Source organism: Sorex araneus, chromosome 4 (genome assembly GCF_027595985.1).
Source record: "Sorex araneus isolate mSorAra2 chromosome 4, mSorAra2.pri, whole genome shotgun sequence".
In the NCBI taxonomy this organism is placed as follows: domain Eukaryota; kingdom Metazoa; phylum Chordata; class Mammalia; order Eulipotyphla; family Soricidae; genus Sorex; species Sorex araneus.
The window spans coordinates 72,624,858-72,648,290 of NC_073305.1; the positions used below are offsets into that span (position 1 = coordinate 72,624,858).

A 23,433-nucleotide genomic window follows, 5' to 3' on the forward strand; every position below is an offset into this window, starting at 1 on the left:
ATGGGGCATCAGCCCAGTAGCCATCTGGGCTGACTGGCTGTCGATGTGGTCAAACACACAAAGCAGGGATGCAGGTCCACCTAAGCGGCCCCTCCTACTGCCATCACCCCGCAGGAAAGCGCTCATCACATGAGGTCCTTGTGGGGTGGGTGTGGGGTGTCTCCCATTTAGACAGACACGCCTCTTGTCTTTTTTCCCAAGGACTGACACACGGGAGTCACTCCTAAGTGTTCTGGGGGAGAATTAACTAATGCAGGCAGGTTGCATTCTTCCCAGCTACACTCAGCTCATGTTACCCAGAGCTCCCCTCTGCACTCCATCTCCACTGTGAGGGCAATAAGAGTCCTAGGCTGGAGTTGCAGAGCTGAGTCAGACCTGGTCCTCGGGAGCAGCTCAAAGTCTGCAGACCCCAGGCCCAGGTGCTGCTTCTGCAGAAGCCTATGACATCACTTCCTAGAGCCTGTGAGCCTTCTCCAAACACACTTCAGACTAGCTGGAAAGCAAACGACCTCAGACACTGGCCCCTTCTGCTCAGGCAACCCAAACCTCCAAAGCGCAATATCCTTTCCTATCTTAGAAATCCTCCCTCATCCTCCAAAGGCCCTGGATGTTTCCCTAGCCAACACTTCATGGCAAACCATTTCAAACACAGAGCAAAGGTGAGTGTGTTATAGTGGACTCCACAGACCCAACATCTAGATTCTACCATTACATGTTAAAGTGCCAGCCCTCCCATGCACTGACCCAGCTCTCTACCTCCCTGTCCACTCAGGATGTTTTCTAGGCATCTGCTATCAGCCTCCTTCCTCAAGTTCTCTGGATGCACCCCTCACCTCCCCCCTCCCCAGCACTGCCACATCATATTCTCAGTCTCCTACAGTGCATCTGGCTGGGACTTCCTGCCAAGAAGTGAAGGCCAGGCCTAGAGCAAGAATATACTGGGTAGGGAATTTGCCTTGTGCGTGGCCAATCCAGGTTCATTCCTGGCATCTCATATGGTCCCTGAGCCCGCCAGGAGTGATCCCTGGGCCAGAGCCAGGAGTAAGCCGTGAGCACTGATGGATGTGGCCCTCAAAGGAAGCAAAACAAACAGGAAAAAAAGTGATGTCAAATGAGAAGTGAACCAATCCCTAAAGCGAAGTTTCTTAGGCAGGCATTGTATGGCCCTGTGGGTCTCAGGCTGTTCCAAGGAAACAATAGGTAAAAATCATGCAAATTGGGGCCATGGCACAAAATCAGTTGGTAGGATGGGGATAGCAGGGAACATGAAAGAAACAGAGTGGGAGAGGGCCACGGTCTGAAATAGGTGAGAAACACTGCCTTGGAGACTGCAGAGAACCTGCCAAATGCCCAGGGCTCTGTCAGTGGAGGAGTGGCCACCCGGCCTCTGGGTCTGCTGAAATGGGGAGGCACCACTGGACCCCAGTGAAGTGCCGGCATAGCACCCGAGGGTGGCTGGGTGCCTCTGCTTCCCTCCACTCCAAATACCACACTTCCCTGTGGATCCACTGGGAGAGGGAAGGATTTGATCACTTGACGAAGATCTTCAGAAAGTTCTCGATAGTTTCTACACCTCTAGAAGCATGATGACCTTGGGTCAGAGGAAGAATGAGACCCAAGGATACAGAGAGCCTGAGGAGGGTAGGTCAGAAACATCCCTTTTGGCCTGGCCTTCGCCTCCTTTCTCCCCACTCGCTGCAGCTGGGGTGCAGGGTGAGGAGTCTCATGCCTCACAGGGAGCCTCCACAGACCAGAAGTTTCCATGGGTAGACTGGGGCTTCTGAAGCAGGGGTCTCCGGGGTTCTCTGGAACCGGAAGAGAAGTTTTACCATCTTTGTGCTGCCACTTTTGAAGTTGTTGTCCTTTTAGAACTATTAAATCAGGAGCCGATGAGAGAGAACTCAGAGGGCGGAGAGCAAGCTCTGCATCTTGGAGACCCAGGTTCCATGGCTGACACCACATGGTCCCCTGAGCTTTGCTGCAAGTGATCCCTAAAGCTCAGAGTTGGGAGTGGCCCCTAAGCATCCCCAGGTGTGACCCTGAACATTGCAAAAATTAAATGGGAAGGCAAAAAGAAAGCAAAAGCAATTTAAAGGGAGAGGGAGAACCGAAGATGAAAGTCTCACCATCACAACCCCCGGCCAGGCACCTGCACAGCCTCCCTGGCCTCACACCTGAGCGGCAGCAGCTCTGTGGCGAGGCCTCTCCACCTCCACACTCCAGGCAGCGACTCTCCCTGTCTGAGGACACCTCCAGCGGACAGCTGGCCCAGCTGCTCCTTCCTACTGTGCACCAGCTGGGCTCGGAGTTTCCTGATCGCTGAAGATTTCAGAGTTGGCCTTGTTTCTCTGGTCCTCCACTGAGAGAACAGCTGGTGACGGTTCTTTGTGCAAAAGCCCGTCATCCATCAGGATATCAGATGAAAATAGCCCTTCTCTTCTCATTAATTCCAATTCCTTCATCTTCTCTTCAAGGGACAATATCATCCCCACCTTACCAAACAATCTTTTAATCATCTTTATGGGTTTCCTCTGAACCCTCTCCAAGTTCTATGGAAGATGGGATGAGGTCCTGAAGATCTACTTTCTACAGCTGCTGAGGAAAGGGGAGGGGGAAGAAAGCTTGTGTTGGGGGAAGGAAAAACCTGGAAACTAAACACATAGATTAAGCCAACTTTCTCCTGAGAAAGGGTCCCGGCCACCCTCCCTGTTCTCTGCTGAAATGAGATGCAAGAAGCAAGGGGGACCCACCGTCTGTGCTTGAAGAAGCACGTGGAGGAAGGCTGCTTTGTGATCTGATGGCTGGCCCAGCTGGGGGACATTGCTGGCTACGGAAAGTTATTATCAGAAAAAGGCAGAGCTCAGGAGGCTAATCTGGGAGCAAGCGTGGGGTACTAAGTGGCAGGATCACGGTCTTTAAGGCTTCTAAGATGCTGGCTGTGGGCTGTTTCCCGGGATGAGAATTTGAGCAGACAAAGGCAGGCCGTGCAGCTCAAGCCTGGACTCAGGAGCCCACTCCAGAGTGGGGAAGACATGACCCGTGCTGTCAGGAGAGAGGAGGAAGGTTTCCCTGTGGACATCCAATGCAAGCTGCACATAGTACGCAAACCAGGACTTGGTTTTTATTCTGGTGTTGAAGAGGCTAGACTGGGGCAGCACAGACAGGAAAACAAGAGATTGCCTTTAGCTCAATGTGTGGCAGGCCGTGTGTGGGGGGGCACGGGGGGAGTGTATGTGTGTGTTGGGGGGGGAACCACAGAAGCTCCAGCTGGAGCGTGAGGGACTTGATTGTGCCAAGCAAAATTAAAGCAAATGACCACGACCTGAGCCACATTCCTGGCCCACGAGAGCACTTTAAATAGATGACACCCCATCCTTCCATGCTGAGACTGAGCACTCCGGATCCTTGGGGGGAGTGGGGGAGGTAGGCAGGGTACTTGCCAAGCATCACCCAGTGTGTCAGCTGTCAGTTTGGAAGTGACACAGAAGCTCCTAAACGCTTGCTCTTCCGCCTGGCTCTCTTGCTTCCCGAAGTCTGATTGCACAATGCGCTTGGGAGTGGAAGTGCTTTCACAGGCTGACAGAACTGTCTGTCACTGAAGGTGTGAAGGAAGATGAGGCAGGCTCCAGGCCAGCTCCTGGAGAGTTCAGACATGGACTGGACGTGCAGTGAAGGACTCTCTTCACTTGGAGGGAGGGAGTGGAGTCGGCAGTGCTTTTCCCTCCGGTCTGTGCTCTGGCATCTTCAGCTGAGCTGATGGGGGGTTCCTCCCCTCCCCCACCCCTGAGTTCTCAGGCAAATGGCTTCCTGGTTGCTCTCTGGGGAGATGGGGAAGCTACATATGAAAGTGCTTTGCCAGGTGCAGGAAGCAATCGGGACCATAATTATGGGTGGCCACACTGGTGCTCTGGGCAGACATCTCCAATTTCCTCTCTTCCCATTTCCTCCACCTTCTACCCAGAAATGGAGCCTCCAGATGGAAGCAGCTTCTGTGGGTGTGAACACTTGGGTGAGTGACAAATGTGCTTATTTCCATGGCCTTGGCCAGCACTGTGGGCAGAGGACACACGCTTCTACCCTGAGCAGCTGGCTCCCCTCCAGCTTAGTAGAGGGGTCCTCGGGTACATTCTGGCCGCTTCTCTTTCCAAGCTGACTGGCATTTCCCCTGTGGAAGGATCACCATTTGGTGCAGCCCCAACCCTCAGGAGACCTAGCTGGACGGCCTCCAACTGCCAGAAAAAGAAGAGGGGGACAGTGTCAGGGATGACGGAGGAGTGGCCCGAAGCCATCAGCACTGGTCCGCTCTGCTCTCAGGGAGCAGCCTGACTCCTGGCACCGGGGTGCTGAGGGGACAGCCTCCCGACGACACCCAGAGCCACTCTTTCTGGGTTTGATTGATAAGATAGCAGTGAGGGCTGGGAGGCTTGGAACAAAACAGAGGGAAGGAGAACGTCATAGGAAGCAAACCTATTTTTGAAAACTGAGCTGACGCCAGGAGACGCTAGGTTCTGTTTGTCTTGGATGATGGTCTTGTTTAAAACACACAGGCACGCACTGGGGCAGGCGTGCACGGTACACGTGCACACATATGCACTTCTGCATGCTGAGGGTATTTTTACTGTCTGACAGCATGCTGGCTTCGTTCAGCCCCCCTCCCCCCTCCACCTTCTGCCTCACCAGAGCTCAGTCTTGTCCACTGCAACCCCCTGTCAGCAGGAATTCTGAGGCTGACACAGCACAAAGCCCCTGGGAGGCCAGCTCAGCTTCTGGACTGATCTCGGATATTAAGCTTGGGGGCTACAAAGAAGAACCCCCACAAGTGTGGGATGGAGGCCAATGACATCCCCTAAAGAGTGGCATCTGGGCCTGTGAAATTGAGGCAGGCCCGTTCTGCTGCAGACATCAGAGGGCAGCCGGAAACCAGGAGAGGCCACTCACGGTTCTGCATGAGCTGTCTTGAAGCAGTGCTCTCGGCTTCAATGCGCTGGAGTACATGCTTTTTTGGGCCACACCTGATGATGCTTAGGGCTTATTCCTGGCTCTGTACTCAGAAATCACTCCTGGCAGTGCTCAGGGGACCATATGGGATGCCAGAGATCCAACCCAAGTCAGCCAGTGCAAAGCAAGCACCCTGGGCCTGCTGTACTATCTATCACTCTTGCCCTGGGAGTATGTGCTTTTTCGAGTGTGGGAGGCCCAAGGCTCAACCCCCAGCACTGCCTGGTCCTCCAAGCACTGCCAGGAGTAGACCCTCAATACCACCAGTTATAGTACACAGTTGTTTTGAAAAAGAAGCGTTGGGATTGGCCCAGGCACTCCAACTGTGTGCGCTCCTGAAGGATAAGGCTATTCATCAGGGCCCAGTCTTTATGGGCAGCAAATGTGTGTCCAGAACAGGGTGGAGGCAAGGCTCTGATTGACGGCTCCAAGGGCCAGACAAAAATAGCAGCAGTGGTGTCTGATGCACTCACACCAGCTCGCCAAGCCAGCCTAGTTTCTGCTCTGTTTATTCAAGCATCTCGCCTCCTGCTGAAAGACCTAGCAGCTGAGTTTCCAGCATCTTTCTTCTGCCCCTCCAGGTCACAGCCTTGAAGGAAGGGAACGGTCATTTCCACAGATGCCACCTGTGAGCAGGGCTTGCTCTGGGAGACAGGCTGAGACAGACGGCCAACAGTCTGGGAAGGGTCCCCCAGAGGGAGCCCCTCCCTCTCCGGAACCATCCCCACCACAGCCCTGCTTCTAGCTTTACAGAGGCAGAGGGAGCTCCAAGGACCCCGGAGGTGGCTCAGAGGGCTAGGACACATGCTTTACATGGAGGAGCTTTGGGCTCGACTCCTGACTCCCCTCAGCTGCACCATCCCCCAGCATCACCAGGAGTGTCCCCCAAGCACTAAGAGTGCTCCCAGGCTTGAGCAAAGCTGGGTGTGGTGCAACATACAAACACAAAAGAAAGAAAAGAAAAGGAACCTCAGGTTTTTGTCTCAGCCTTGGGAATGTCTGGGGAGGGGAGGGAGGGGGAAGCATGGTCAGCTGTGGCTAGAAGGGCTTCTAATCTACAGGAAAGGCAGAAGAGGTGCTAACACAGCTTAATTAAAAAATATATATATTATTTTTTGCTTTTGGGTCACACCGGTGATGCTCAGGGGTTACTCCTGGCTCTGAACTCAGGAATTACTCTTGGCGGTGCTCGGGGGACCATATGTGATGCCTGAGATCGAACCCTGGTTGGCTGCATGCAAGGCAAACACTCTACCTGATGTTCTATCTGATCCCATTTTTTTTTAATTTGGGCATTTTGGGTCACACCTGACAGAGCTCAAGGCTTACACCTGACTCCATGCTCAGGATCACTCCTGGTGGTGCTAAGGGGACCATAGGCGGAACTGGGGACAGAACTCTAGTTAGCCACATATAAGGCAAGTGCCTTAACCCCTTAACTATCTATCTGGCATCTGCTACAACTATTTTTCACATAATATTGAGAGCAAAGTAACACACAAATTCATACACATAATCTCAACTACTTCTGAGAGAAGCATAGGAAAAAGTCTAAACAAACACACTCAAATACTGACCATGGCTATGTGTGGATGCTGGGATCAGGAGAATTATTATTTTCATTTTTACTCTTCTTTCAATGGGCATGTATTCTGCAACTGGCATTTTACAGTCATGACAAAAATTCATCAAGGTTATTTAACTGGGAGCCTGTAGTGACCTCCGAGTGCTCTGGGGAAGCGGGAGGCTGAGTGGGCTGACGTGCCCTTTCAACTAGCAGTGCTCGAGGGCCCCGCCTCCCCTCATGGCTTGAGGTGCTTCTACGACCACGGCCTCACCTGCAGCAATTCCAGGTCGGACGAATCCTCCTGCCCGGGAACCATTTCTGTTAACATCTCAGACATGACTTTTGTATTTCCTCGAACAACGTCCAGTTCGCTCCGCAGCCGAGCAATCTGTGGGGGCCGGGGGGAGGAAGCAGGACGGTCAGTTAGCCCATCCCTGGCCGGAGCATCCTGAGCCTCGTGACATTTAGGTGTGGGGCAGCAGTATACGTCCCCCGTGTATGAGGGCGATGGCAGCCCTGAGAGGAATGGGAGGGGGTGGGGCAGTGAGGCCCTCCCGGAGGCCCTGCCATCAGCTCTGCCTGGGACACTGAGGCAGCACAGGTGCAGCTGGTTTCAGCCCTGGCTCAGGCCACCTCTGCTCTTTCAAGGGGAGCAGCACCAGAGCCTGCTGCTCCTTTCCGAGCTGGCTTCTCACAGTGAAAGGCACTGGGAGTTTCGAATCCACAGCGAGTCCCCACCCAGCTCCCTGCCAACACGACCCTCGAAAACTCCACGCACACCCTCCCACCCACCCACCAGAATTCCCCAGGGCCTGCGCCCGGGCCCAGATGAGGCCTCTCCCGTGTGCCGACCACTGTGAGCAGCTGTGCCACCTGCACCTGGGCTTGGGTCCTTTACTCTCCAAGCCCCTTTAAGGCATCTTGTGCCCACAGGCCCTTAACTTACCTACTGAGTAGCACTATCAAAGAATCTCATTGAAACTGCTCCCCCCCACCCCACCACACATGAAAGGATGAGTCAGTGATGACGGAATCCCTGCTAACAGGTCAAGTATAGCAGACATGGGGGAGGGGGGAGGGGAGGAGCTGACCAAGAGCAGGGCCTTGTGGCAGAGCAGCTCTGGCCTGCACCAAGAGGGTAATAATCTCGCCTCCCAGAGTGCTATAACTGTCACGAACATGCCCTTCTGGCTCATACACACAAAGCTCATTACGGAGCTGCTCCCTTTCGGGCTAGAATGTCCCAAAGGGCTCTACTGGGCTGCTCCTAAGTGCATTCTGACAGAGTTCTCTGCAATGCCTTCTCTGATTCTGCTCTCCGGAACCCAGCCTTCCCGTTCCCTGCGGGCCCCTGTCTTGATGCATCCTGGGCACCAGGACTGGGATAGGAGGTCTTGATAAGTGCTTACTGGGGAGACAGACGGACAAACGGCCAGCCAAGGCAGCAGGCTAGGACTGAGAGGCCTTTTCTGCCTCTTCCTGGAGGGTGCTTGCACCCTCATCTGAGCTGAGCTTTCTGGCCAGGGAAGCCCTGGACAGGACGATTCGAGATGAAGTGTGTCCTTGAGGCGAGGCTGAGAGGCTGCTCATCTTGGTTTCTATACTGCTTCTACTCCCCCCACCGGGAGCAAGACTTGGACCTCTCCAGAACGCCTTTTCCCATCCTGGCTGCTGGCTGGCATCCTGACCGTCTCCTACAGCACCGGCCATCCAGCTCCCATCCTGCCCGCCTTCCCTCTCAGCTGCAGGGCGCACGGCTTGCTCTTGCCACGGGGACCTTTCCAGGGCTCCCACTGGAGGTTAATACTCATCATTGTGGGGGAGAAGTGAAAGCAGAGACCTGGGGGCAGTACAAGGGGCAGGGCCCTTGCCTTCCATGTGGTGAACCTGGGCTGGATCCCCGGCACCCCATATGGTCCCTCGAACCCACTAGGAGTGATTCCTAGGCACAGCCAGGAATAAACCCTGAGCACTGTCGGGTGTGGCCCCAAACGCTCCTCCCTCAAAACAAACAAAACAAGAAACAAAAAAGAAGGGAAGGCAAAAAGTTCCTGTGAATTCCACACTTGAGCAATGGGCTTCAGCTTCTTCCCTCAGCAGCGTCCACAGTGCTGGGGGATTATCCTGGGTTCTCTCCAGCTGTCACCAAGCCCTGACTGCCTTGTGCGTAAGAGAGAGGGTTGCTGTCCCATCTAGTGAGGGATACTCAGAGCAGGAACCCAGTGGCAGCCTTGTGGAGTCCCATCTGCCCATCTCGAAGCAGGCAAAGAACAGAAATGTGTAAGGTCTAACTCAACAGCCTGGTTCACAGAACTACTCATTTACCATTTGTTTAAGTAAAGTTCCAGAATGATAAAAATAATGGCATGACATTGTTCCTGTCTGTTTTGGGATTTGGTGCTTAGAGCTTATTCCTTGCTCTGTGCTTAGAGATCACTCCTGGCAGTGCACAGGGTACTATGTCTGATGCTGGAGATTGAATAAGGGTCGGCCACATTCAAGGTAAGCACCTTAATCTCAGTACTCTCTTTGGCTCAATAATGACTTTGCTATAAAGGCAGATATTGAGTTTTATTATTCACTTGTTGGCTTGGCGGCCATACCTGGCAGTGCTCAGGCTTACTCTTGGCTCAGGGATCCCTTCCTGCCAGGCTTGGGGACCATATGGGGTGATGGAGATTGAACCTGAGTCACCCGCCTGCACAGCAAGTACCCTACCCACTGTACTATCTCTCTGGCCCCAGATACAGTTTTAAAATATAAAAATTGGATAGATATTTTCCCCTCAAGACTCTCGTTTTATTTTGACTTTTTAATTTCAGCCATATCCGTGGCACCCTGGGGCTTCTCCTGGTTCAATGTTTGCTCCTAGTAGTGCTCAGGGGAACATGTAATGTCAGGGATTGGGCCAAAATCTCCTGTACGTACAGCACACATTCCATCCGACTGGATGCGGACCAGGGAAAGCGCTCAAAGGGCTAGAACACAGGCTTTGCATATGGGAAGTCTGGGCTCAATCCCGGGCATCACTCGGTCCTCAAGCACCACGAGGTGTAGCTTTGAGCCTGCCAGTGTCTATTCCTAAGCCACCTGGGCTCACAGCATGCTCGGGTCCTGCTCCACATGCCATACAGCTGCACTACTCTGCCAACTTTGTCTGTTCTCACTGCACTGTGAGCCCCAGGCTGAGGGGTCGGGGTCTAGCACAGAGCTAGAGTCCCCTGGAAGAGGAAGAAGGATAGCCGGCTGTGACCGGAAGTATGCGAGTACCTGTTCTGAATTGGCTGTGATGGGCCCAGTCACACTCAGGGCTGGGGCCTGCAGAGCAGAGTAAGAAGCAGGAGGTGAGGAATAGGAGCCGGTGCTTGTCCTCTGCTGCGACTGGGACCTGGGCATGGTCATGGCGGGATCCACTTCAGGCACGCTCTAGCATGGCAACGACAAAGTCTCAGTTCATTTGGGCTCCTGGTGAGGCAGGGTCTAGCATCTACCCACCCAGGCAGCGCCTCTACCATGGCAGCCTGTAGAGAGGCAAGGGGGTGGCTTCTGACCTGCCTGTCCCTCCCAGACAACCAAAGCGACCTGGAAAGGCAGCCTTGTAGCACTGGCTGTGGTTCCCACCAGCATCCCCTGAATCCTAAAGCAGGGCGCTGCTCTAGAATTTGGCTAATCACAATTCTTTCCTTGGTATCAAAAGACCACATTCTGGGCTTTATGAGTAGACTAACAGAAATAATAATTACACAATATACAATGGACCCTTTTTGCAATTATAGGAATATCGCCACTGTTCTGTATCATTAGGAGAACGAAATAGGTTGTTTATTCCACAAAGCAGAGTAAGTGACTGGGAGGAACCATAATAAAAAGGATGCTTTGGGAAGTCCAATTCCTGTGCTTTCCCTCTGGGCATCTCAGATCCCTTTCAAATGCTGACTGTTCACACAGAAACCTGGGCTGGTGCACCCGCAGGAAGTGTGCTAGGATGAGCCTCTGCCCTGGTGGCTTCCCGGTCCTGGGGAAGGGAGGGGCTAATTCCCACATTGTAGAGACCCATTTCTGGGTGAGGGGATGAAGGTGTGGCCGCCTACTTGTAATGCTGTAGCACAGAGCTGTCTCGCTGTGAGACAGAGGGAGGCTCTGCCTGGCTTCCATACCCAAGCAGACAGAATTCAAGGGGTCTGCATAGAGGCTGATTCTTCCAGCCCAAAGTCCATTTTCCATTGGTTTGACTTGCACAGATGAAAAAAATGACAGTCGGGGCTGGAGCAATAGTACAGTGGGTACATTTGCCTTGCATGCGGCCGACCCAGGTTCAATCCCCAGCATCCCATATGGTCCCCTGAGCACTGCCAGGAGTAATTCCTGAGTGCAGAGCCAGGAGTAACTACTGTGCCTTGCAGGGTGTGACTCAAAAGAAAAAAAAAAAAAAGAAAAAAAGGAAAATTTAAAAAAAAAAGAAAAGAAAAAAGTGACAGTGGCTCTTTGCCCCAGGATAGATGATGTCACCAGCCCTCTCTGCCACCTGGCCAACTCTGAGTTGCTTGCTAGTGTCTCAAAGGTAGCAGCATTCCCCCCTTCCCAGAATTCACGGTGTTAATGACCTCTGATGGCCCCACCCACACAGCCATTTCCCTGAAAACATTGAAATCGATCCCATATCACTCTGCGGTTCCCCAGTCAGTATGAAAAGGTGGGGGTGAGGGGGCGCTGCTGCCACTTAATCACCAGTCAACCAGCTGTCTCCTTCCTGCAGCCCCCTTGTTATTAACAAGAAATGCCCCAGAGCTTGAAGAAAGCCTGATGACAAGCTGAATAATTTACAGGGAGTAGCAGAAGGGTGGTGGCAGTGGCTTGCCCATTCTGCAATAGGTCTTTTCTAGAAGATGCCAACTGGACGCTTACCCGCTGCGGTGTGTGGATGGGAGACAGGGCATCCAGGTCGGCCATGGGAAACTCGACCCCTTTCCTTTTCAGTTCCTCATATATATGGACAACGCCGGTGAGGTCAGGGCTGCTCCGAAAGGCATCGGCCCACGCCTGCGAGGATAAAGGAGGCCGGTTAGGAAGCATTTCAGGATAGGGGTCCGGAAAGCTGAAGTGGCCAGGTCTCTGGCAGGGGGCATGCTCTGCTCCACTTGCGTGTAAACTGGCTGCCCACCCGGTCCTCCCTCCTTCCTGCCATGCTGCCACCATGCAGCTGGCCAAATCTTGGTTTTCAATGGTGCATGAGCGTGAACAAAAACAGAAAACTGGATCTGGCATGGCATATTTCCTTGGAGAAGAGACAGAGAAATAACACCTAAGTAGTGTGGTGCATCCGAAAACAGGCATTTCCCTAATGGCAAGGAAATCAATTCCCCGGGATTGGTGTGAAGGGCCCACGTCAGTGCGCTGGCTGTCAGGCTGGGCCTCAGGCACTCAGCTCAGAGCCTGGCTCGCTCTCAACAGTGCAGGCACGAACCATAGGCAAATGGAGCAGAAGGAAAGGGAAAATGGGCGGGTGACAGGAACTGCAGGCTAACGCTGGGTTTCTTCAGGATATCAGAGAGTACTAAAGCTGAGAATGCCAAGCCTAGCCCGCCCAGCCCGTCATCTATGGCTGAGGTGGGGGGTGGGGGGTTGGGAGTGCTCTGTTACTGCTCACATCAAAAAAGCCCCTGGACAGCAAGACCACCGGATTCCCTAGAATAAAAACGTGACACAGAGAGGAAACAACAATTATTTCACTAGACTGTCATTCATCACTGACTCACAGAGCTCTTCAAAGAGTTTTTAAAAATACTCTGCTGTTTAGGAGCTACAGAATGTAAATATATTTATAAATATAAGAATTATATTCAAAGGACTTCCTAGAAACAAGGTCTGGCTGTTCAAAGCCACCCCATCCTCATACGTACCCGGCGAGGAGGCCACAGTATCTGATGCCTGAAGTCCCATTGCCAATTCTGTTGTTGTCACAAGCTTTAACTGCCTCCCAGGCTTCAGTGATGTGTTCCAACCAATCCTGACTCAGTCACAGAAATTCTATCTCTCGCCAACAGACCCATTTGAAGTTAAAAGGTCAGTTTCCAAAAAGCCTTGCTCATTACAACTGATGCATCTCACTCACTACAAACATTACTGGCTGTCTGGCTTTCCTTGGTCCACCTACTAAATTTGCATATGTGGGGATTGAAGGCCCAAAGTGGGGGGGGAACGAGGGACAGCCCCTTTTGGCCAACAGTTCCCTTTGGAGTCTGTGTGGAGCAGAAGGGAGCTGCAGAGGCCTGTGGGAAATGTGCCAGCTGGAGAGCAGCTTGTCCCCCCGCCCCCCAGGGCCCCCTGAGCCCTTCCTCCAGCAGCTGCTTTTGGCAGTCACCACTTGATTCAAAATCCAGCTGAGTCCTGTGACTCCTGCTTCAAAATGCTCTAGCATTTCACACAAGGGCCCAAACTTTCGGGTCTGAGCCAATGTCACAGGCAGCATGGGGAATGGAGAACTGATGGTCCTTTTTGGTACCACTTCCTGCCAGCATTTCTGTGGAGGACAAACAGCCCAGCTAAATCTGAGATACAGAGAATGAGGACTAAAGAGCTATCACTATTCTCCAGTTAGTGGGCGCATCTTTGGGCATCTTCCCATCATCTATACCACCAGGGGAAGAGGGTGGGGGGAACACATACTAAATTGGGCCAGTCAGAATCTTTGTTTTTCTTGTTCTGGGGCCAACCCTGGCTGTGCTCAGGACTGACTCCTGACACTGTGCTCAGGGCTTATTCCTGGCTGTGAGTTCAGGGATCACTCCTGGTGGAACTTAAGGGACCATAAGTAGTGCCAGGGACAGAACATGAGCTGCCTACATATGAGACAAGCTCCTTCTCTGACGTACCATCTCTGCAGACCCAGGACTAATTGAGATTTTTCCCCAGGAGTCCCCACACCTCTTTGGGCAGGTGGAACTGTCCTCTATCAGCACGGGCCTTGGGAGGCAGCCACGGAGACAGGTAGCCAGTGTGCTCAGACAGCTACAGTGGGCGGTTGTGTGAAGAGGTGCAGACACTAGGGAAAGAATCTGGAGCGCTTGCCTGTCCCTTCTGTCCTTTCCCAGGTCCAGTGATTCCCCTAGAGTTCTGGGAGTTGCACCTTGTCACAACAGGCTCTCCTCTGCCAGTGGAGCTGGAGTTGGTATCTGTTGTCTGCAACCAGGCAGTGTTGGCTAATCTCCTTTTCTGCCCGACACTACTTCAACCCCAGCACAGGAGCCCCCGTGGTTTGGGTGAGATAGCTGCTGGCAGGGCAGATGCCACAGCAGCATTCCCTACTGAAGGCGACCTGACACCACCAGGGGACAGGAAGGGCATGCTCACAGGCACAGCCCTATGCGGAAAGGCAGGAGTGGGAGAAGCCCAGAGGCACAAAGTGGCTCCACTACCTTCCTGGCCCTGCTCTGGTACTCGTGCTTCTCTCTCCTTCCCAGCAAGGTCAGATACAACTGCATCATGGACCCCCACTCTCGACCAGTAAAACAGACAGACTAAACCTACAGTTACTCAATTCAGTTCTCAAAGTTACTAAATGTCCCTTTTGTCTGACTTTGGAGAACAGGGGAAGGTGACCATTTAGACTAGCAACAGAGTGATAAGGCTAAATAAAGCAGGCATCCCTGTTAAGGGCTTGATTCAGCTGTTAATCAAGAATCCACTCAAGGGGGATGGAGCAATAGCACAGCGGGTAGGGCATTTGCCTTGCACTCGGCCAACCCAGGTTCGATTCCCAGCATCCCATATGGTCCCCCAAGCACCGCCAGGAGTAATTCCTGAGTGCACAGCCAGGAGTAAGCCCTGTGCAACGCCAAGTGTGACCCAAAAAGAAAAAAAAAAAAAGCCAAAAAACCAAACAAACAAGAATCCACTCAAGGGCCAGACAGATAGTGCAGGGGTTAAAGCATTTGCCTTAGCCCACCACCACATATGGTCCCAGGAGCACTGCCAGATGTGACCACTGAGCACAGAATCAGGAGTAGGTCCTGAATACTGCTGGCCGTGGCCCATTTCTCACATTCCCCAAGGAAAAAAAATTCATTCAAGGGAAACAATGGCCAGGCCCAGCTCCTGCTGGGTCCTGGAGGGTCCTGCAGGGTTTGACCAGAAAGCAGTGTGTGGCTCTGAGGGCCTGCAGCCCCGGCTGGAGGGTTGATGACAGAGGAAGGACTTCCCTGCTCCTTACATAATTCTCCCTTTCCCTGTCTCTGCTGACAGAGCTAGGGGGTTGAAAGACCCAGAGGAAGTCTAATGAGGGGGAAAAAATTGAGAAAAATTCAGGCTTTTATCTCTTTTATTCCTTTGGAGTCTACCAACCCCCACACTAAAAGCTTGTACAAACATGAACCATATTCTGTTTGTTTCTGTACTCTTCAAGTTTCTACAGTGTTTCAAATCATCAAATCTTAGGTCAATAAAAGAATGCTGATTTGAGGGATAGGTTCCGTTCTTCTTTTTCAAACAAAAGGAAGCTTCTGTCAGGTTCTGTTTGTGACCCAGAACCAATCTGGCCACAGGCTTGCTCACTGGTTCTGGCACCTTCTGAGAACACAAAACCGTAGCTCTCTGCCCCCTCGCCCGCCTTCCTCAGTCAGCTCACATTCTCCAGTGGAAAAACCCTTCTGTGGAAAGAGTATTTTTAGACCCTTGCTGGGGTGCAGGCAGGAAGGGGTGTGAGGAGGGCAGGGGAGCAGGGCCAGCCGGCCTGGCCACAGGGAGGTTGCTCTATATCAGGATGGATATTTCTGTTCTGAAAATGATTTCAAGGCAAGGCTGAGGGGTGGCTGAGAGCAGGAGTATCTTCCTTTCCCGCTTCGCAAATGGGACTTACCATGACTAAGTGGAAAGGGACCCAGCCAAAAGGCCAGCACGGGAACTTGTGAAAATAGAGGGTTAAAAGCTCAAAGTTGTGAGGAGCTCAGAGGCTGGGAGTGAGTGCTCGTGGGCTCCTTACCAGAAGGATCTGAGTTCCCATCTTTCTACCAATGCCTGAGGGAGAACCATCACTCACCCCTAACACACACACACACACACACACACACACACACACACACACACACACACACACATACACACACACACACACACACGCACACGTGCACACATGTCTGAAAGGCAAAGCCTTGCAGTGCACTGAGCCCTCACCTCTGAGGGCTGAGTCAGTGGGTCAGCTCCCATACTTCCAGAACATACCGCTGCCAAGCTCACACATGGGGCCTGGTTGGGGGAAACAAGGGTTGGTCTTCCTTGAGCATTCTAAAGGGCGGGGCTCTGGGGCACAGGAGCTGGAGGGGGCTCTCTTTTGCTGAGTACCTGTTATTCGCTGGAGGGCAGCAGAGGACAGAAGCCTCCATGGGAGAGGAGTCGGGTGCAGAGGGAAGGGAAGGAGCTACCAACAGGGGAGAATCTGTATCCCCACAGCCAGTCCTAGGTTGACAGTGCCCGTGAGCACCGTGAGCATATTCTGGGAAGGACAAAGGAAGATGATGGGCTGGGAGCTGGGGCCATACAAGGACACGTTTTATCAAACGTTTCTCTATGGGCATAGAGAGATGCCAGAAAATCTGGTTTGGGGGCAGAGAGATAGCACAGTGAGCAAGGCACTACATATGGTCCCTGAGCCCGACCGGGAGTTACTCCTGAGTACTGGCAGGTCTGGAGCCTGGCCTCCCCACAGGCTCCCAGCATGACCAGCCTCTTGCTCTGTCCCTGAGAGAATAGCAGTGTGTTCAGGTCAACGGTGGCGATGAGAGCCGTAGGCTCCATGGCAGCTGGGCACACAGCCATGCTTCCTGTGGGGGAGGTGGTGGGACTTCCCTGCAGCCCATCCCCTTTGCCCTTTCCTTCCCTTTTGGATATTGTTCATGGTAGTTGCGGGGGTCACACTCATTCCTGGTTGTGGTCATTTGCGGGGGTTGGGGTGCTCATGCACTGTGGCCCAGCATGCTTGCTAGGGGCTGTGCTCCTGGCCACAGTGCTGGTACTTGTCTTTTTTTTTTTTTTTTTTTTTTTTTTTAGTGGCAGTGGCCACACACACCCAGCTAGGGCCCCTCCTCAGATCTGGCACTGGGGAGTGAACTCACAGCCTCAGGTTGGTAAGGCAAGCAGAAAAGCTTTTCAAGTGTAGATACATTTTGAGTTTAGGGGTACCTCTAGAATATTTCAGAGGGCTCTGGCCCCCTATCTGCAAACCACAACCTCCTCAGTGAAATGGCTGGCTGCTGAAGGGCAGGCCAGGACAGCCCTCCCTGGCAGCTTGGCTCCCTAAAGCAACCAAGGACATCTCAGTCACTGAGGACGTGGGGGAAGGCCCGTCATGGTCTGGCACCCATACTCCTGCAACGTCTGTTTGTTCTGAACCTGCCCTGCTCCTCTGCTGCTAGTCAGAGGCTGGAGAGGCAGTGACCCATTCCCCACACATCCCCATTCTTCTGAGGAAGCAGCTACTCTTCTGGAAGATGGTCAGATTCTTAGGGGGAGCTTGTGTGTTTGGGTGTGGGGCACATCTGGGAGTGCTCAGAGCTTACTCCTGGCTTTGCACTCAAGGATCTCTCCAGGCATGGTTCTGGGGATCATCTATGGTACAAATGATCGAGCCTGGGTCAGCTGCATGCAAGGCCAGCGCTCTATCCACAATCATACCTCTCCAGCCCTAACATGGAAACAAAAGCATCTCTGTTCCCAAAGAGCTGACCAGATGGACTTCATCTACACACCCACCAGATGGGCCTTAACAGAGAAGATGGAAACCACCATAGGCTGGTGAGGATGCGGAGCAACAAAACTGCTCCCATGCAGCCGGCAGATAATGCCAGAGAGCTACTGGTATGAGCACGTGGCTGGAGAGTGGCCACTGCCCACTGCTCGCAGCTTCACCCAGTTTCTAGGTCCAACTACAGAAAATTGCTAATCTTGAACCAGATATTTTTAGTGCCTTTGTTTATCTCAAGGGTGATGCTGCTGAGTAAGAAAAGAAGGCTACGCAAGCGATCCCGGACCTGGGGGTGTGGCTCAGGGTGGAGCACATGCTTGCAAGTATGAGGCGAAGTTTGGTCCCTGCATGTTTCATGTCCTGAATGAGATCCCTGGTGCCACAGCAAGAATCTCCATATACACACATCAGAGTATGTGGTCCTGGTAAACACTGCAACCACATGTGCAATCCCTGACATTGCAATAATGATGACAATAACTACAAAGGGAAAAGAACCGCGTGGGGACAGAGGGCACCCACTACCACCATTGCACCCCACTTCCTTGCTCTCACTCTCCATTCTCTTCCTCTCTAGTAACTTTAGCTATTCTCAATATCCACTGACTTATTCTCTCTTTTTTTTTTAACCTTATTTAAACACCGTGGTTTACAAAGTTGTTCATAATACAGTTGCTTTGGGTCTTCAATGTTCCAACACCAATCCCACCACCAGGGTGGCCTTCCTCACTACATTCTCATTTTCCCAACCACCCATTGGCCCCATGTCTGCCCATTTAGCAGGCATGATACTACAGTAAAACATTTATAAAAATTGTTGTATCTCCCTATGGCATTTATTAAGCTGTCTGAGGGTTTACTAAGCGGTTTGTTGTTAGTTGAGGCTTCTGTTTTATTATTTTTGTTTCTGGCTGGCTGCTATGTTACTTTCCCATCTAATCTGGTGTATAGCTACTGGGGTGTCAGTATTGTGGAATCTGGAGGTGTTGTGCAGTCAGGCAGCCACATGCTCCAGAATTCTTCCCTTTGAAGAACTGAGTTGATGGATTTACATGACAGCAGGTGTGGGATGTGGGGTGGCTGCTGGGGTCTAGAAGTATGGGGGATACGGTGATGGGAGGCTGCCTGCCCCTACTCCGAGAAGACTCTAGAGTTCTCAGCCTGAAAAGTGGTGTACCTGGAATTTTCATAGGTTTGGTGACTCTGCAGAGATTAGTCAAGAAGCAGTCGAGTGGGCTGAGGGCATGGTGGCAACTGTGGGTTGTGGGAGTGGCTTCCAAGGGCTATGGCAGGGGGTGTCTTAGCCCTCTCCCTCCCAAGGGTGCCCCAACGTTTTCATCAGGCAGACTAGTGTCCCCATACATTTTAGCGACTTGGCTTGCATCTCTTCTAAGATTTAGTAATGGATGATTTCCATGATAGTGGCTTTATTTCGGTTTGTCTTCTCATTTGTTTTGTTTAAATGAGCTTATATAGCTCATATAGGTACAATATTTGTCTTTCTCCTTATTTATTCTGCTTCATAGAATTCCCTCAAGTTTTGTTCCAAATGATAAAATTTTATTTTTAATAGCTGAATAGTATTCTGTTTTGTATATCCATACATATCTACTTCATTTATCAACATTTGGTTCTATGTCTTAGCTCTTATAAATAATGCTGCAATAAACATTGTGGTGCATATAACTCCTTCAGTCACCAAATTCAAATTCTTTGACTAAATACCTGGAAGTGGGATTGTTGAATCATATAATAGTTCTATTTGCAGTCTTTTAGGAAGGTCCATACTATTTTCCAGAATGGTTGCATCAAAATTTACAATGCTATCAACAGTGCACAAGGTTTTCCCTTTGCCCACACCCTGATCAACACTGGTTAGTAGTCTTTCTGGTATGTGTCATTCTCACAGGTATAAGATGATATATCATCATAGTTTTAATTTGTATTTCCCCACTTATAAATGATGGACATTTTTCTTTTCTTGGACCCATTAGCCCTCTGTATGTTCTCTTTGGTGAAATTCCATCAATATCTCCTGCCCAGTTATTTTTCTGGTCATAGTCAGGTGCTCAGGAGGTCAATGGGTCCCACCAGCAAGTTTTGCACAACTGGGCCAGCAGTTCAATGCAAGTGTACAAGAATGCATTCCTACTTGGGTCTTGCAGGTGCTGGGGATTACTCGGGCTACCCCAAAGGTGTTCAGAGAGCTCCAGAGCTGTACTAGCAGAGCCTAGGTGATTTGGTGGTGCTGGGTCTTAACTCCTGCACTATCTCTTTGGCACCTGTTCATTTATTTATTTATTTATTTAGCCACACCTGGCAATGATCAGGAGTTACTCCTGGGTCTGCATTTAGGAATCCCTTCTGGCGATGCTCAGGGGACCATTTGGAATGCTGAGGAGTGAACCCAGGTTGGCCAGATGCAATGCAAGTGCCTTACTCCGACATTCCCCACCCACCACTATGTCTGCAGCTCTCAGCCCTGCCCATCTTTGAATTTTTTTTTTAATTGCATGAGTTATTTATGCAATTTATGAAAGTAAGGCATCCCACCTTTATTTTTTTTTTTTTTTTGCTTTTTGGGTCGGGGTTACTCCTGGCTTTGCACTCAGGAATTACTCCTGGCAGTGCTCAGGGGACCATATGGGATGCTGGGAATCGAACCCGGGTCGGCCGCATGCAAGGCAAACGCCCTACCCGCTGTGCTATCGCTCCAGCCCCGGCATCCCACCTTTAATCGATGAATTATTTAGCATTCCCTTCCCTCCTGTTTCCCTTTGTTATTGTTGCTGTTGTGATGTCTGGGGGTGGTGCACACACTCACATATTTATCACTGCACTGCTCCCCAGGGGTTGTACATCAGGTTGTTCCTTTAGTTGCAGTGCTTGTGTGTGCTTCATCAGGGGGCTCTGTGGTGCTCACACACAGACTCTCCAGGGATGTCCTTTCTGGCACATCTCTTCAGTTGTGGTGCTCACTGGGGGTTGAATCCCTTTTTATGGTACTTACACACACACATCTGGCTGCAGTGTGATTAGAAATTGCCCTCAGTGCAGGATCATGGACAGCAGAGCTGACAGGATCAAACAGCAAAGACGCCTGTGTGACACCAGGCTCAGAGCGCCTGACCATGACCATATGTTTCCAAGGCAGGCTTCTCCCTTGTCCTCTAGGCTGTTACATGGATGGACCTGGAGCATACCATGCTGAATGAAGTCAGACAGATGTCTCTCGTATGCAGCATATAAAGGAACAAAGATATCACAATGCAACTGAGATTGAGACTGGGTCATCAGGAAGCTTATTTACTACAGGAGTGGGGGAAAGCAGGTGTGATGTGGGGAGCTGGGACAATAGTAGAGGCAAGTGGACACTCTAGTAGTTGGGATAACTATAGAGGGAAATGGACATTCTAGTAGAGGGTGAGGTGTTAGAATGATTTATTTATCATCTAACAAATGATTCTATCATATGTTAGAATGATTTAAAGAAACTATCATTAATAGTATTATAAACCACAATGCTTAAAATAAAATAAAAAATATTGAGCGTATATGTCCTTCACTGTGTTATGTCCCTCTTATTTATTCCCATTTTATTAAGATTCTTATTTTATTTAGAGTTATTTATTTATTTATTTATTTATTTATTTATTTATTTTTGACTTTTGGGTCACACCCGGCAATGCACAGGGGTTTTTCCTGGCTCTGCACTCAGGAATCACCCCTGGCGGTGCTCAGGGGACCATGTGGGATGCTGGGAATCGAACCCGGGTTGGCCGCGTGCAAGGCAAACGCCCTACCCGCTGTGCTATTGCTCCAGCCCCTATTTAGAGTTTTAATCACAAACAGATGCCAAATCTTGTCAAATGACTTCTCTGTACCTATCCGTCTGATCACATGATATTTTTCCTTTTGTTGGTGTAGTATAATTATATTAATTATTTTCATTAAATCATTTTTGCATCACTGGAATAAGTATTATTATGGTGTTATGGTAATATTTTTAGTATATTATTGAATTATATTTGCTAGTATTTTGTTAAGGATTGGGGGAGTCGTTTGGATAATATCCAGTGAAACTCGGTCACTCCCAGGCTGTTTTGGGGACTCAAACAGGGGTTGATCAAATGAAAGGCAAGTGCCTTAACCCCTAACCTATCTCTCTGGAACTTGGTTGAGAATTTTTGCACCTATGTTCACTTGCAATATTGGCCTGTAATTTTGTATATGATGTCTTTGTCAGGTTTTAATGTCAGAGTAAGATTGGCTTCAGAAAATGTGTTTGAAAGTATTCCTTCTTCAATTTATTGGAAGAAGACTAGGCAGACTTTAAGTTTTGGTAGAATTTCCTATTAAAATCATCTGACTCTGAATTTTGCTGTTTTTGGGAGATCATTTATTACTGTTTCAATAGCCATACTTGGGTTCAGTCTATTCAGGTTTTTCTATTTCTTGCTGGTTATCGATATGGCAAAAGCAGTAACAAGTCTCACAATGGAGACATTACTGGTGCCTGCTCGAGCAAATCAATGAACAACAGGACAACAGTGATACAGTGACAGTGATATATTTCACTAAACATTCATTTCTTCCAGAGTATCAAAAATTTATTAGCATACAGTAGTTCATAACAGTTTCTTATGATCCTTTGTTTTTCTCTAGTATCATTTGTACTTTATCTTGTTGAATTTCTGATTCTATTTCACTATTCTTTTCTTTGTAAGACTAGGAAACGGTTTGTTGACTTTGCTTTCTAAGAACAACTCTTGATTTCATTGATTTTTTTCTTGAGTATTATACCTTCCTTATTTGACTTTGTTCTGTTTTGTTTTACTTTGGGGCCACACTCCATGGTGCTTGAGGCTGCTCCTAGTTTGATACTCAAGGGGTTGCTCCTGGTGATGCTGAGGGACCATCTGGCTGGGGATGGGAACCACGACTCCTGAGTGCAAAGCATATGCTCCCGCCCATGGGGTGATCGCTCCAGCTCAGTGTGCTCTTCTTTTTCAGTTTGCTTTAGTTCTATGTTTGTTTGAGTGTGTGTGTGTGTGTGTGTGTGTGTGTGTGTGTGTGTGTGTGTTCGTGTGTTCGTGCATAGACTTCCCAAGCTGGGCTCAGAAGGTTTAGGGCTCACCTTCGGCAATACTCAGCCAATCATACTGGATACTTCAGTGCTAGGCCCTAGCAATGAAGTGTCGCTCAGGCCTACTGGTATTAGGGGCGATCAGAACCACATCTGGCAGCACTCGGGGACCCCCTCTAGTACTCTAGAGATCATGTGGTGTTGAGGACAGCACTTGAGTCCACAGAATGCAAGGCATGAACCTCTGATCCTTGGGCTATATTCCCAGAGTTAGTTGGAGATTTCACTTACTTGATTCTTGGCATAGTCTTATATTACTGTTTACTTTCCATAAGTATAGCTTCAGTTGCATGTCATTGGTTTTCATAACTGTGTCTCTGAGTAATTTTAAATTTTTGTTCTAATTTTCTTGTTGACCCAAATGGTTATAAAGAAGCAATCGCGGGGGCAGAAGCAATAGCACAGCGGGTAGGGCGTTTGCCTTGCACGCGGCCGACCCGGGTTCGATTCCCAGCATCCCATATGGTCCCCTGAGCACCACCAGGGGTGATTCCTGAGTGCAGAGCCAGGAGTAACCCCTGTGCATCGCCAGGTGTGACCCAAAAAAAAAAAAAAAAGCAAAAAAAAAAAAAAGAAGCAATCGCTCTATTTTTCAAACATTTGAGGGTTTCCCCCTCCCAGTTTTCTTACGGGCTTGATTTCTAGTTTTATAACATGTGGTAAATATTCCTAAGTTTATTCACTTTATTTTGGTACAAATACATTTTTTTGTTCCTGAGAATGTTACACATACACTTAAACATATAAATTATTTTACCTGAAAATCAATTTTATCTGACACAAAAGGCTGCATATGCCCTTTTTTTTTTTTTTTTTTTTTTTGCTTTTTGGGTCACACCCAGTGATGCTCAAGGGTTACTCCTGGCTCTGCACTCAGGAATTATTCCTGGTAGTGCTCAGGGGACCCTATGGGATGCTGGGAATTGAACCCGGGTCGGCCGCATGCAAGGCAAATGCCCTACCCGCTATGCTATTGCTCCAGCCCCT

The 23,433-nt window shown here is 50.2% G+C and overlaps 1 protein-coding gene across 6 annotated transcripts in view; it reads right to left on the reverse strand.

The window, feature by feature from the left end:
• Nucleotides 1-23,433, reverse strand: part of TOM1L2 (target of myb1 like 2 membrane trafficking protein) — a 158,450-nt gene that overhangs the window by 26,938 nt on the left and 108,079 nt on the right. For 5 of the 6 annotated variants that reach the window (XM_055135042.1, XM_004612823.2, XM_055135040.1 and 2 more), the window contains 3 exons: nucleotides 11,471-11,605; nucleotides 9,836-9,991; nucleotides 6,837-6,953 (listed from right to left, as the gene is read on the reverse strand). In XM_055135042.1, the coding sequence (XP_054991017.1) occupies nucleotides 6,837-6,953; nucleotides 9,836-9,991; nucleotides 11,471-11,605 (408 nt within the window). The remainder of the gene's footprint in view (nucleotides 1-6,836; nucleotides 6,954-9,835; nucleotides 9,992-11,470; nucleotides 11,606-23,433) is intronic. The other variant, XM_055135043.1, reaches the window with a different exon arrangement.